This window comes from Lampris incognitus, chromosome 10, assembly GCF_029633865.1.
Source record: "Lampris incognitus isolate fLamInc1 chromosome 10, fLamInc1.hap2, whole genome shotgun sequence".
NCBI lineage: Eukaryota > Metazoa > Chordata > Actinopteri > Lampriformes > Lampridae > Lampris > Lampris incognitus.
Window position 1 is genome coordinate 3607099 of NC_079220.1, and position 12500 is coordinate 3619598.

A 12500-nucleotide genomic window follows, 5' to 3' on the forward strand; every position below is an offset into this window, starting at 1 on the left:
CTGCTAAAACCAGTTCAGTATCACATCAGCACAGTAACTAGACAAAGATAACTGCGCTCCAGCAGGACGCAGCTGTAATGTCTGAGGTACTCTCAGGTGTACTTCACTTTGCATAAATGAAGTTGTAATTGTAAGGTGACTGTAGCTTACTTAAGTGTAAATGTGTTTGTTGATGGTTTCTGTGTTAAGTTGAAAGTTTGAATTTCCGCAAAATTTAATCCATAGAAGACACTCCTGAAGGCCAGATTTGAGTTTAGGGATGAAAATAAAAACCACATTCCCCTTTTGTTGTTCAGGATAACATGAATCTGGTTTAGTTTCCCTAACAGCACCTTTCCACCATTACTCTTTCCTTTAGCTCTGACTTTTTATTTTTTATTTTCCCCCCTTTTTCTCCCCAGTTGTGCTTGGCCAATTACCCCACTCTTTCGAGCCGTCCCGGTCGCTGCACCACCCCCCTCTGCTGATCTGGGGAGGGCTGCAGACTACCACATGTCTCCTCCGATACATGAGGAGTCTCCAGCCGCTTCTTTTCACCCGACAGTGAGGAGTTTCCCCAGGGAGGATCACTCTATTCCCCCCAGTCCCCCCCCCCCCTCTGAACAGGCGCCCCGACTGACCAGAGGAGGCGCTAGTGCAGTGACCAGGACACATACCCACATCTGGCTCCCCACCCACAGGCACGGCCAATCCACTCTGTGCACAACTGTAGTCCACTGACTTCCGGTTTCTATTGCAGCGGTCACACCAGTTTCCTGTTTGTTGGTGTGTGCTGTTGACAATGGCATATTTTTGGCGATGCCTGCAGGATTTACCATGGATAAATGACCATTGGAAAATGGTAAATCTTGCAGGCATCGCCAAAAATATGCCATTGTCAATAGCACACACCAACAAACAGGAAACTGTATGACCGCTGCAGTAGAAACCGGAAGTCAGTTGACTGCAGTTGTGCAGAGCCGATTGTGTCTGTAGGGATGCCCGACCAAGCCAGAGGTAACGAGGGGATTTGAACTGGCAATCCCCGTGTTGGTAGGCAACATAGTAGACCGCCACACCACCCGGATGCCCCAGCTCTGACTTTTTATCAATCTAACATGTTGCGACAAAGCTGCTCTCCATATTTGTTAGCGGGGGTTGGAGGAAGTAGAGATGATTGCAAAGCACTCATTGGCAGATCAGTGTGTCAGTGATCAATCAGTTATGGCGTCAGTTGTTTGGGTTACCTGCTGCCCTGGCTTAACCATTACCTTCGACTTCCAGATAAGCAGAACGACGTGGAGATCCCCTCCCCGACGCTGAGGGAGAGGGAGAAGCCCATGTGTCACATCAGCGGGGTGAAGAAGCTTACTCACAGCTCCAGCCTTTCGAACTCCACCCTGCCGCGCTTCGGCGTCAAGACTGAACAGGAGGACGCACTAGCCAGGGTAAATGACGCCGGCATGCACACTAGCCCTGCTAATGATCAACCAAGACCGCGGGCTGTCAGGCGGATTTGTGGTAGAAAATCACATGTTGCAAACTGCTGGATCGCTGTGAAGGATGTGCATTTTGATTTGTTGTGTTTTCCGCTGGATCTCTCAGGAGCTGGACGACTTAAACAAGTGGGGCCTTAATATCTTTCGTGTGGCAGAGTTCTCCAATAACCGACCTCTTAGCTGCATCATGTTTGCCATCTTCCAGGTGAGGCGCTACGGAGATGTTGTGATTTTTGCGTCCGTGCTAGCATGTTGAACGGGCTGTCATCTCCAACCGTGAGCTGGGTTCTCTGTCTCTCTTATAGGAGAGGGATCTTTTGAAGACATTTCGGATTCCCGTGGACACTTTCGTCACCTACGTGATGACCCTGGAGGACCATTACCATGCCAACGTGGCCTACCACAACAGCCTCCATGCTGCAGATGTCACGCAGTCGACCCATGTCCTGCTGTCCACACCGGCTCTGGATGTAAGAAACCACTGGCCGCTGAGGTTTAACACAGCTCGTTTGTTGTATTGTGTAATGCCATCTTGCTAACAGGGTTACCACAATCACTTTTCACTGAACGCCTGGGGGCACAATATACAGGGTAAAATTTCTACCCGAGTGCTTCACCCTTTTGTTCCATGATGTGAATAACAACAGCAAAATTTACCAGACAACCAAATTCAAGGAGAATGGCAGTGGATACTCAGTGTTTTTTTGCCATCTAATGTTTTCCAATAGCTTCACTAGAGTCAGTTTGCTGCAATAGTTGCATTGTTTGCTTACGACTGCATGCTACATTTTTGGGGGTTTGAACTTCACAGGTCTTCATATAAGGTCAGAGCCACTCAGCTGGCTTTTACTAGGCATAATAAACTTCAGGAAGGGTGAAATATTATACATACCCCTTTTTAACTTTGGTATTATACATTTTAATGCACAGCAGAATGTAATTGTTATGGACTCCACCTATCTCTGTTCCTCTCTCTTGTCTGTCTCTGTTAGGCGGTGTTCACAGATCTGGAGATACTCGCTGCACTGTTTGCTGCAGCCATCCATGATGTGGACCATCCAGGAGTGTCAAACCAGTTTCTTATCAACACCAGTGAGTTTACTTTACAGATGGAGGCAAACCAAGCAACATACACGGTGTATTAGCAGCGCATGTGTGAACAGGAAGTTGGTCTATAGGGTTTTTTTTTTTGGTGGTGGTGGTGGGGGGGGGTTTGGATTTCCCCCCCCCCCTTTTCTCCCCAATTGTACCTGGCCAATCATCCCACTCTTCAAGCCGTCCCAGTTCCTGCTCCACCCCCTCTGCCGATCCGGGGAGGGCTGCAGACTACCACATGCCTCCTCCAATACATGTGGAGTCGCCAGCTGCTTCTTTTCGCCTGACAGTGAGGAGTTTCGCCAGGGGGACGTAGCGCGTGGGAGGATCACGCTATTCCCCCCAGTTCCCCCTCCCTCCCAACAGGTGCTCCGACCGACCAGAAGGAGGTGCTAGTGCAGCAACCAGGACACATACTCACATCTGGCTTCCTACCTGCAGACACGGCCAATTGTGTCTGTAGGGACGCCCGACCAAGATGGAGATAACAGGAGGATTCGAACCAGTGATCCCTGTTTTGGTAGGCAACGGAATAGACCGCTATGCTACCCAGACGCCCAGTTGGTCTATAGTTTTATCTGAAAATTAGAATTTGTATGCGTAAGTACATATGAGCAGTTAGATAAATGGTAACAATGCCAACTTATCCGACTGAACCTGTGCCCATGTTCCGATGATATAACAAGATGATACATCTCAAGAGGTTTATCCTGATATGATAAACATCTGATATATTGCTAATAACAAACAACAATAATAAAAATGAATGTGGTAATGAGCGGTTGTCGCTTTGTGTTGGCCCATATTGTTGCCTCCTCCAGACTCGGAGCTGGCGCTGATGTATAATGATGAGTCCGTGTTGGAAAACCATCATCTGGCTGTGGGCTTCAAGCTGCTCCATGAGGAGAACTGTGACATCTTCCAGAACCTGAGCAAGAGGCAGAGACAGAGCCTAAGGAAACTTGTCATTGATATGGTGAGTGTCTGGCATCGACATGGCGCTGTGGCACACCTTCCCTTCCGTTGTTCCTTTGTTCATTTGTTTCTTCTTTCCTTCCTCCATTTCCTCATGGGTGTCTTGCTTTTTGAGAGATAATACTGACTGTGTCACCAGGTTTTGGCGACCGATATGTCCAAACACATGAGTTTGCTGGCAGACCTCAAGACAATGGTAGAAACCAAGAAGGTGACGAGTTCAGGAGTGCTGTTGCTGGACCACTATACTGACCGGATACAGGTGAGCTGAGACAACTGAACACACAAGACAAAAATACCTTGTAAGTAGCATGTTTTTACGCTGTCCTCATGGATATCTGATTACAGCTTTATGCATATTATTTGTGCATGGGGCAGCACGGTAGCGCAGTGGTTAGTGCGGTCGCCTCACAGCAAGAAGGTCCTGGATTCGAGCCCCGGGGTAGTCCAACCTTGGGGGTCATCCTGGGTTGTCCTCTGTGTGGAGTTTGCATGTTCTCCCCGTGTCTGCGTGGGTTTACTCTGGGTGCTCCGGTTTCCTCCCACAGTCCAAACACATGTAGGTCAGGTGACTCGGCCGTACTAAATTATCCCTAGGTGTGTGTGTGTGTGTGTGTGTGTGTGTGTGTGTGTGTGTGTGTGTGTGTGTGTGTGTGTGGGCCCTGTGTCCCCGCCTGCTGCCCAGTGACTGCTGGGATTGGCTCTGGCATCCCTGCGACCCTGAGAGCAGGATAAGTGGTTCGGATAATGGATGGATTTGTACATGGAGGTGAAGTTAAAATCCCGAAGAGCTGATTGATTGACTTGTATCTGAAGATTGTTGTGTTGTTATTCTACGTTCAGTACACTGAGGGAGCCACGAAACCTGAGTCAAATTCTGTTCAAATTCCAAATTCCTCTTCCGGTGTGGAAAGATGGCGGCGCAAATTCACGTTTGCGGCGGCCTCACCCAGTACCGTCCATATAGTGTCTTTGTCCACGTCTGCGTCTAAGTTTGTGTCTTCGTTTGATGGCTGGGAGAGCTGATGCTGGATCAGCTGGGAGAGCCTGGTCTGCCGTGTCCTGTGGGCCCAGGGACCACGGCTCTGCCTGGAGCTGCGCCCAAAGAGGAAACACCGAGGGCGGTCTGGCAGGACGTGGAAGCAGGGCAGGCTAAGCTAACTGCTAGCCCATGTTGGATATGTGTGTTCTTGTAGTTTGGACATGTGTTCTTGTCTTTGTGTTGTGCTGCTGTGGGCTGGGGGGAAACCATGCTTGGTTCCATTTCATGTACACAAGTGCATGTCTTGTCAACTGCAGACATGTTGGTGTGTTTTAACATGGAATTACTAATGTAACTGTCTCGCCCAGTGTGTGATGCATGTTATGTGTTTCATATCAGTTAATAGGGCTCCTTCATTAAACACCACAGCACAATTACATACAGTAGCTTGATAATAATGCAACATTCACACACACAAGTTTCTGTTATTTTATTTCGGTTTGTTCAGCAAGGTGGTGTTGGTCAGTATCAATGATCTGTGTGTCTGCTGGGTTTGGAGGATTGGCACTTACGGCAGCAGCTCATATGTACCTGCATTTAAACAAACTTCTTAATACTTTCTATCTACGTCCATATCTCCTTGATACTTTCTATCTACGTCCATATCTCCTTGATACTTTCTGTCTATGTCCATATCTCCTTCTTGATACTTTCTATCTACGTCCATATCTTGATACTTTCTATCTACGTCCATATCTCCTTGATACTTTCTATCTATGTCCATATCTCCTTCTTGATACTTTCTATCCACGTCCATATCTTGATACTTTCTGTCTACGTCCATATCTCCTTGATACTTTCTATCTATGTCCATATCTCCTTCTTGATACTTTCTATCTACGTCCATATCTTGATACTTTCTGTCTACGTCCATATCTTGATACTTTCTGTCTACGTCCATAGCTCCTTGATACTTTCTATCTATGTCCATATCTCCTTCTTGATACTTTCTATCTATGTCCATATCTCCTTCTTGATACTTTCTATCTACGTCCATATCTCCTTCTTGATACTTTCTATCTATGTCCATATCTCCTTCTTGATACTTTCTATGTCCATATCTCCTTCTTGATACTTTCTATCTATGTCCATATCTCCTTCTTGATACTTTCTACGTCCATATCTCCTTGATACTTTCTATCTATGTCCATATCTCCTTCTTGATACTTTCTATCTATGTCCATATCTCCTTCTTGATACTTTCTATCTTTGTCCATGTCTCCTTCTTGATACTTTCTATCTTTGTCCATGTCTCCTTCTTGATACTTTCTATCTATGTCCATGTCTCCTTCTTGATACTTTCTATGTCCATGTCTCCTTCTTGATACTTTCTATGTCCATATCTCCTTCTTGATACTTTCTATCTACGTCCATATCTAATATTACACCGATGTCCAAACCATGAACACTAGTAGTTTCTCTCTCTCTTTTTTTTTTTCTTCGGATTTTTACCCCCCTTTTTTTCCCCCTCCAATTGTACATGGCTAGTTACCCCACTCTTCCGAGTCGTCCTGGTCGCTGCTCCACCCCCTCTGCCGATCCGGGGAGGGCTGCAGACTGCCACATGCCTTCTCCCATACACGTGGAGTCGCCAGCCGCTTCTGTTAACCTGACACTGAGGAGTTTCACCAGGGAGAATTAGCGCGTGGGAGGATCACGCTATTCCCCGCTGTTCCCCGTCCCCCCTGAACAGGTGCCCCGACCGACCAGAGGAGGCGCTAGTGCAGCGACCAGGACACATACCCACATCTGGCTTCCCACCTGCAGACATGGACAGTTGGGTCTGTAGGGACGCCCGACCAAGCCGGAGGTAACACGGGGATTTGAAACGGCGATCCCCATGTTGGTAGGCAACGTAATAGACCGCCGAGCTACCCAGACGCCCCGGTAGGTTCTGTTTTTAATAGTAACTGTCCTGAGTAGGTCTTTCCCTGGAAAATAATATGCTGTGTTTTATGCCATCACCATAAGAAGAAGGCAGGTAGTAGTGACTTTAAAGAAGAAGTGGGGCGTCTGGGTGGCATGGCAGTCTATTCCGCTGCCTACCAACATGGGGATCGCCGGTTCAAATCCCCGTGTTGCTTATTGGCTTGGTCGGGCGTCCCTACAGACACAATTGGCCGTGTCTGGGGATGGGAAGCCGGATGTAGGTATGTGTCCTGGTCGCTGCACTAGCGCCTCCTCTGGTCGGTCGGGGTGCCTGTTCGAGGGACTGAGGAGGATAGCGTGATCCTCCCACGTGCTACATCCCCCTGGTGAAACTCCTCACTGTCAGGTGAAAAGAAGCACCTGGTGACTCCACATGTATGGGAGGAGGCATGTGGTAGTCTGCAGGCCTCCCCGGATCAGCAGAGGGGGTGGAGCAGAGACCGGGACGACTCGGGATAGTGGGGTAATTGGCCAAATACAATTGGGGAGAAGAAAGGAGAAATAAATCCACAAAAAAAAACAAAAAAAAACAAAGAGTGTGAAATTGCAATGGCCAAAAGTTACTACCAAGACCTTCACCAACAAATAATATGACACCAGTCAGAATCAGAAACACTTAATTTGTTGTTTCATTTCATGCACGTTTGCACATGAAACGAAACGAAACATGGTTTTCCCCAGCCCACAGCAGTGACACACAAAGACAAAAACACATCCAAGCTACAAGAACACATATATCCAAACTAAACAAAAAAAATCACTGTCCAGGAGAACGAACGCCAGCCAGGATGACTGTCAGAACTGCCGGTCTGCATGGGCTAGCAGTTAGCTTAGCCTGCCCCGCTTCCGGTCCTGTCAGACCGCCCTCAGTGTTTCCCCCTCGGGCACAGCTCTGGTTCCTTGGGCCCACAGGACGCAGCAGACCAGGCTCCCTCAGCCGATCCAACACCAGCTCTCCCAGCCAGACTCCTTCAACACACCTCCCCACACTCCACATGACGACACCAAAAACACAGTCAAGCTAAGGCGAGACCGCCGCCAGGCCGCCCTTGGTGTTATTGGAACTGCCGGTCTGCATGGGCTAGCAGTTAGCTTAGCCTGCCCCACTTTCGCATCCTGTCAGACCCTCCTCGGTGTTACCTCCTCGGGCACAGCTCCAGGCAGGGCCGTGGTCCCTGGGCCCACAGGACGCAGCAGACCAAGCTCTCCCAGCCGATCCAGCGTCAGCTCTCCCAGCCATCAAACGAAGACAAACTTAGACGAAGACATGGACACAGACACTGCATGGGCAGTATTGGGTGAAGCCGCCGCAAACGTGAATTCATGCCGCTGTCTTCCCACGCCAGTATATCAATAGCTATAACCCACATTAAGCCATGTTTTATTCAGTTGTGCGATGGTGAAAGAGGCGCTGACACAACAACACTTTCTGCTCTGCTTCAACTAAAATAGATTTCTGGTCTTTGGAACTGAATTTACCAAGTATCAGCACGGGTGTCAGGGTTCATGCTACACCACAATCTTCAGGACTTTTAACTGTTAACACAAGATGTGGCAGCAGAAATGTGACGTGTGTGTGTGTCTGTGTGTGTTATTGTGCAGGTTTTGAGGAACATGGTGCACTGCGCTGACCTGAGCAACCCCACCAAGCCCCTGGCTGTCTACAGACAATGGACGGAGAGAATCATGGAGGAGTTTTTCAGACAGGGCGACAAGGAAAGGGAGAGGGGGATGGAAATCAGTCCCATGTGTGACAAACACACTGCATCTGTGGAGAAGAGTCAGGTAAACACAACACGTGGAAACACACAGAAATACTTCCACATGTGCCCGCATACAACACTCATGTTCAGTAGTCTGTTATTATTGTATGGTTGCCTCACCTCCTTCATGGTCATCAGTGGTGCGCTTCTTCGACTGTACACATACAATCAAAAAAGCAATAAGTGCCAGGGCTGTGTGTTGGCGAGAATCTGGCGATACGATACGTATCACGGTACAGGGTTACGAGTCGATATATCGCGATATATCGCGATACTGTAAGAACCGCGATATATTGGGATTTCACAGGCCTGTGTTCTGTGTGCTTATGCTACTTCCTGTCTCAGTTGACGTTGTTGGGTTGGAGTGGAAGAGTCAAATGGCTGACGATAGATTACAACACTGCCATCTAGCGGTCGTGGGGTTACACACAACACAAAATGTTTGTCCCGAACCTTTACATGTAAATAATTAAAAATCGATATAGTGGTTTTGAGAATCGATACAGTGTCACAAAAGATAATATCGCCATACTCGAGCGTATCGATATTTTCGTACACCACTAATAAATGCCACAGAGGATGTTATAAATAGTATACTTACACTTTACATCAGTGTTTCTCAGCTGCGGTCATCGAGCCCTACACTGCTGCTGGGTTTTTGTTCTGCTGGGTAATTATTTTGGTTCTCCTGTTTTGTCAGGTATAAAGAACCCATGTTCATAAGACTGGAATATGTGGCAGAATAGAAGGCCAGTCCCTAAAGAGGATTTAAGTGGGGGCGTCCGGGTAGCGTGGCGGTCTATTCTGTTGCCTACCAACACGGAGATCGCTAGTTTGAATCCCCGTGTTACCTCCGGCTTGGTTGGGCGTCCCTACAGTCCTGGTCGCTGCACTAGTGCCTCCTTTGGTCAGTCAGGGTGCCTGTTCAGGGGGGAGGGGGAACTGGGGGGAATAGCGTGATCCTCCCACGCGCTACGTCCCCCTGGTGAAATTCCTCACTGTCAGGTGAAAAGAAGCGGCTGGGGACTCCACATGTATGGGAGGAGGCATGTGGTAGTCTGCAGGGGACGTAACGCATGGGAGGATCACGCTATTCCCCTCAGTTCCCCCTCCCCCTCCAAACAGGAGCCCCGACCCAATCAGAGGAGGCGCTAGTGCAGCGACCAGGACACATCCCCACATCCGGATTCCCACCTGCAGACACGGATAATTGTGTCTGTAGGGATGCTCGACCAAGCCGGAGGTAACACGGGGATTCGAACTGGCGGTCCCCATATTGGTAGGGAAGGGAATAGATCGCTATGCTACCCCGATACCTCAAAAGTTATTATTATTATTATTATAGATATGAATATCTGAAACACTCATATATTCAGCAAAGGCAACCGGTGTAACACCATTCGTTGCGTAGTGATAACCTCAATAAGAGTCCATTATGAGAAGGTGGAGAGCACATCCAGCAGCCGGAGATATGGAGGGTGGAGGCAGTGTGATAGGATGAATGTAGAACAGTGTCGATAGGGAGATAACTCAGACAACTTGGTTGGAGGTATGGTTGCGATGATATCAGTGTAAACATGAGACAGATCGATGAAGGTTTCTGGCACTTCACCTCTCAGAGGATGTGGTGTAAGGTGATTGGTGGAAAATGTGCACCCTTCATCTCTTTCTGGGCCAAGACTTCACCCGATTGGCTGCAGATGGCTGTCATCAAGGATGAGGAAGACATTCAGGGCTGAGAGTGTGATGAAGATCATTAGGTGATTATTGTGGTGAAATAATGATGAGGGTGGTGAGGTGATAAGGATGATGATGAGGATGGTAAGGGGATGAGGATGATGATGAGGATGGGAGGTGATTAAGATGAGGATGAAGACAATGATGTGATGAGGACAGTGAGGTGATGAGAGTGGTGATGAGGATGGTGAGATGATGAGGGTGATGATGAGGATGGTGAGGTGATGAGATCATATGATCCTAGCAATGACACAGTTCTCCAAAGGAGATCTGAACAGACTACATTCCTCAGCCTCGGGTTTGAGGTCTGAGGGGATGTGGTGGTTTCGCTGGCAGGGGTTTGGATGGCGAGCAGCTGATCTCAGGTGTCCCATGTCACTGATATGTGCTGACTCTGGCTGAGAGAGGAGAGTACATGGTGTCTTCATGATCTGCTGGGGGGTCTATGAATGTTCCCGCAGGTCTGTAGGCAGTGATGCAGGTCATTATAAACCTCTTCTCAGAGGACTTCCTGGGGTGGAGGGAGACAAAAGAAAGGTGTTGTTTTCTAGATGGACTTGTGTTGACAGTAGATGAGAGAGGAACAGAGGGTGGGCACAGGACCACCTGATACTCCCACTGTTGTACTGGATTGTTAGGGTGGTTTTAATGTGGCTGAATCCTGACCTCCTCTTTTCTGAAACTGATTCTTCATGGAGAAGAAGGGAGGGGCATTGGGCTCTGGGGGTGAGTTGGTGTCTGAGTGTAGGCCTGTTAAGGGCAGTTTTTGGGTTAAAAACTGAAAAGACCTGCTGATGCATTTAAAAGCCATTAGTTTTATTCTTCCATCCATCCATCCGTCCATTATGCAAACCGCTTCTCCTGCTCTCAGGCCGCGGGGATGCTGGAGCCTATCCCATAGTCACTGGGCGGCAGGCGGGGAGACACCCTAAAAGAAATGTTCCCCCTTTTTCTCCCCAATTGTACCTGTCCAATTACCCCACTCTTCCGAGCCGTCCTGGTCACTGCTCCACCCGCTATGCCGATCCGGGCAGGGCTGCAGACTACCACGTGCCTCCTCCCATACATGTGGAGTCACCAGCCGCTTCTTTTCACCTGACAGTGAGGAGTTTCACCAGGGGGACATAATGCGTGGGAGGATCACGCTATTTTCCCCAGTTCCCCCTCCCCCCTGAACAGGTGCCCCGACCCACCAGAGGAGGCGCTAGTGCAGCGAACAAGACACATACGACTCCCCACCTGCAGACACAGCCAATTGTGTCCACGGGGATCTCCGGTTTGAATCCCCGTGTTACCTCTGGCTTGGTTGGGCGTCCCTACAGACACAATTGGCCGTGTCTTAGGATGGGAAGCCGGATGTGGGTACGTGTCCTGGTCGCTGCACTAGCGCCTCCTCTGGTGGGTCGGGGCACCTGTTCAGGGGGGAGGGGGAACTGGGGAAAATAGCGTGATCCTCCCACGCATTATGTCCCCCTGGTGAAACTCCTCACTGTCAGGTGAAAAGAAGCGGCTGGTGACTCCACATGTATGGGAGGAGGCACGTGGTAGTCTGCAGCCCTCCCCGGATCAGCAGAGGGGGTGGAGCAGCGACCGGGACAGCTCGGGAACAGTGGGGGTAACTGGCCAAGTACAATTGGGGAGAAAAAGGGGGGAAAAGTTCTAAAGAACCGCCGAACATGAAGTGGAGGGTGGTTCTTTGCTAAAAATCTTTTAACACACACCTTGTTGTGGACTATCCCTTGATCGTCACATACGGATGGCGAGTGATTCTCCAGCAGAGTTGTGCTACGCTGCGATGTTCACACAGTGATGTTCTTGTACGTTCAGTTCTTCTAGATCAGCGTTTCTCAAACCTCTCCTGGAGGACCACTTGTCCTGCATGGTTTAGATCTCTCCCTGCTCCAACACAGCTGATTTAAATGATGTTTTGTTATTAGGCAGCTTCGGGAGCTCATAACGAGTTGATCATGTGAATCAGCTGTGTTGGAGCAGGGAGAGATCTAAAACACACAGGACAAGTGGTCCTCCAGGAGAGGTTTGAGAAACGCTGTTCTAGATCACCACACGACCTGTCTCTCAGTCTGACTCTCTTCTCCATGAACTGCAGGTGGGCTTCATCGACTACATCGTCCATCCTCTGTGGGAGACGTGGGGCGACTTGGTGCACCCCGACGCCCAGGAGATCTTGGACACTCTGGAGGACAACAGGGACTGGTACCAGAGCACCATCCCACAGAGCCCCTCCCCACCGCCGGTGGGCCAGGACAAGGATATGAACGCCTGCATGGACAAGTTCCAGTTCGAGCTGACGCTGGAGGACAACGTCGACGGAGAGCAGGAGCACCAGTGCCAAGCTACCCCCAACCATTTAGCCCAAACCTTCAGCCAAGGGGCAAATGAGGAGGGGTGCAAGAACATGGAGGAAGAAGAGGAGGGCATGGTGGAGGAGGAGAGCGAGGACATAATAGAAGAGGAAGGGGA

General features: G+C 49.2%; 1 protein-coding gene across 1 annotated transcript in view; it reads left to right on the plus strand.

Moving 5' to 3' along the window:
• The window catches only part of pde4a (phosphodiesterase 4A, cAMP-specific), a 90323-nt gene that overhangs the window by 77687 nt on the left and 136 nt on the right, over positions 1–12500 (plus strand). The window contains exons 9-17 of the mRNA XM_056287376.1: positions 1264–1427; positions 1585–1683; positions 1784–1948; positions 2471–2570; positions 3395–3549; positions 3688–3810; positions 8122–8304; positions 12127–12390; positions 12433–12500. The exon at positions 12433–12500 is cut by the window's right edge and continues 136 nt beyond it. Coding sequence (XP_056143351.1) covers positions 1264–1427; positions 1585–1683; positions 1784–1948; positions 2471–2570; positions 3395–3549; positions 3688–3810; positions 8122–8304; positions 12127–12390; positions 12433–12500 — 1321 coding nt within the window. The remainder of the gene's footprint in view (positions 1–1263; positions 1428–1584; positions 1684–1783; positions 1949–2470; positions 2571–3394; positions 3550–3687; positions 3811–8121; positions 8305–12126; positions 12391–12432) is intronic.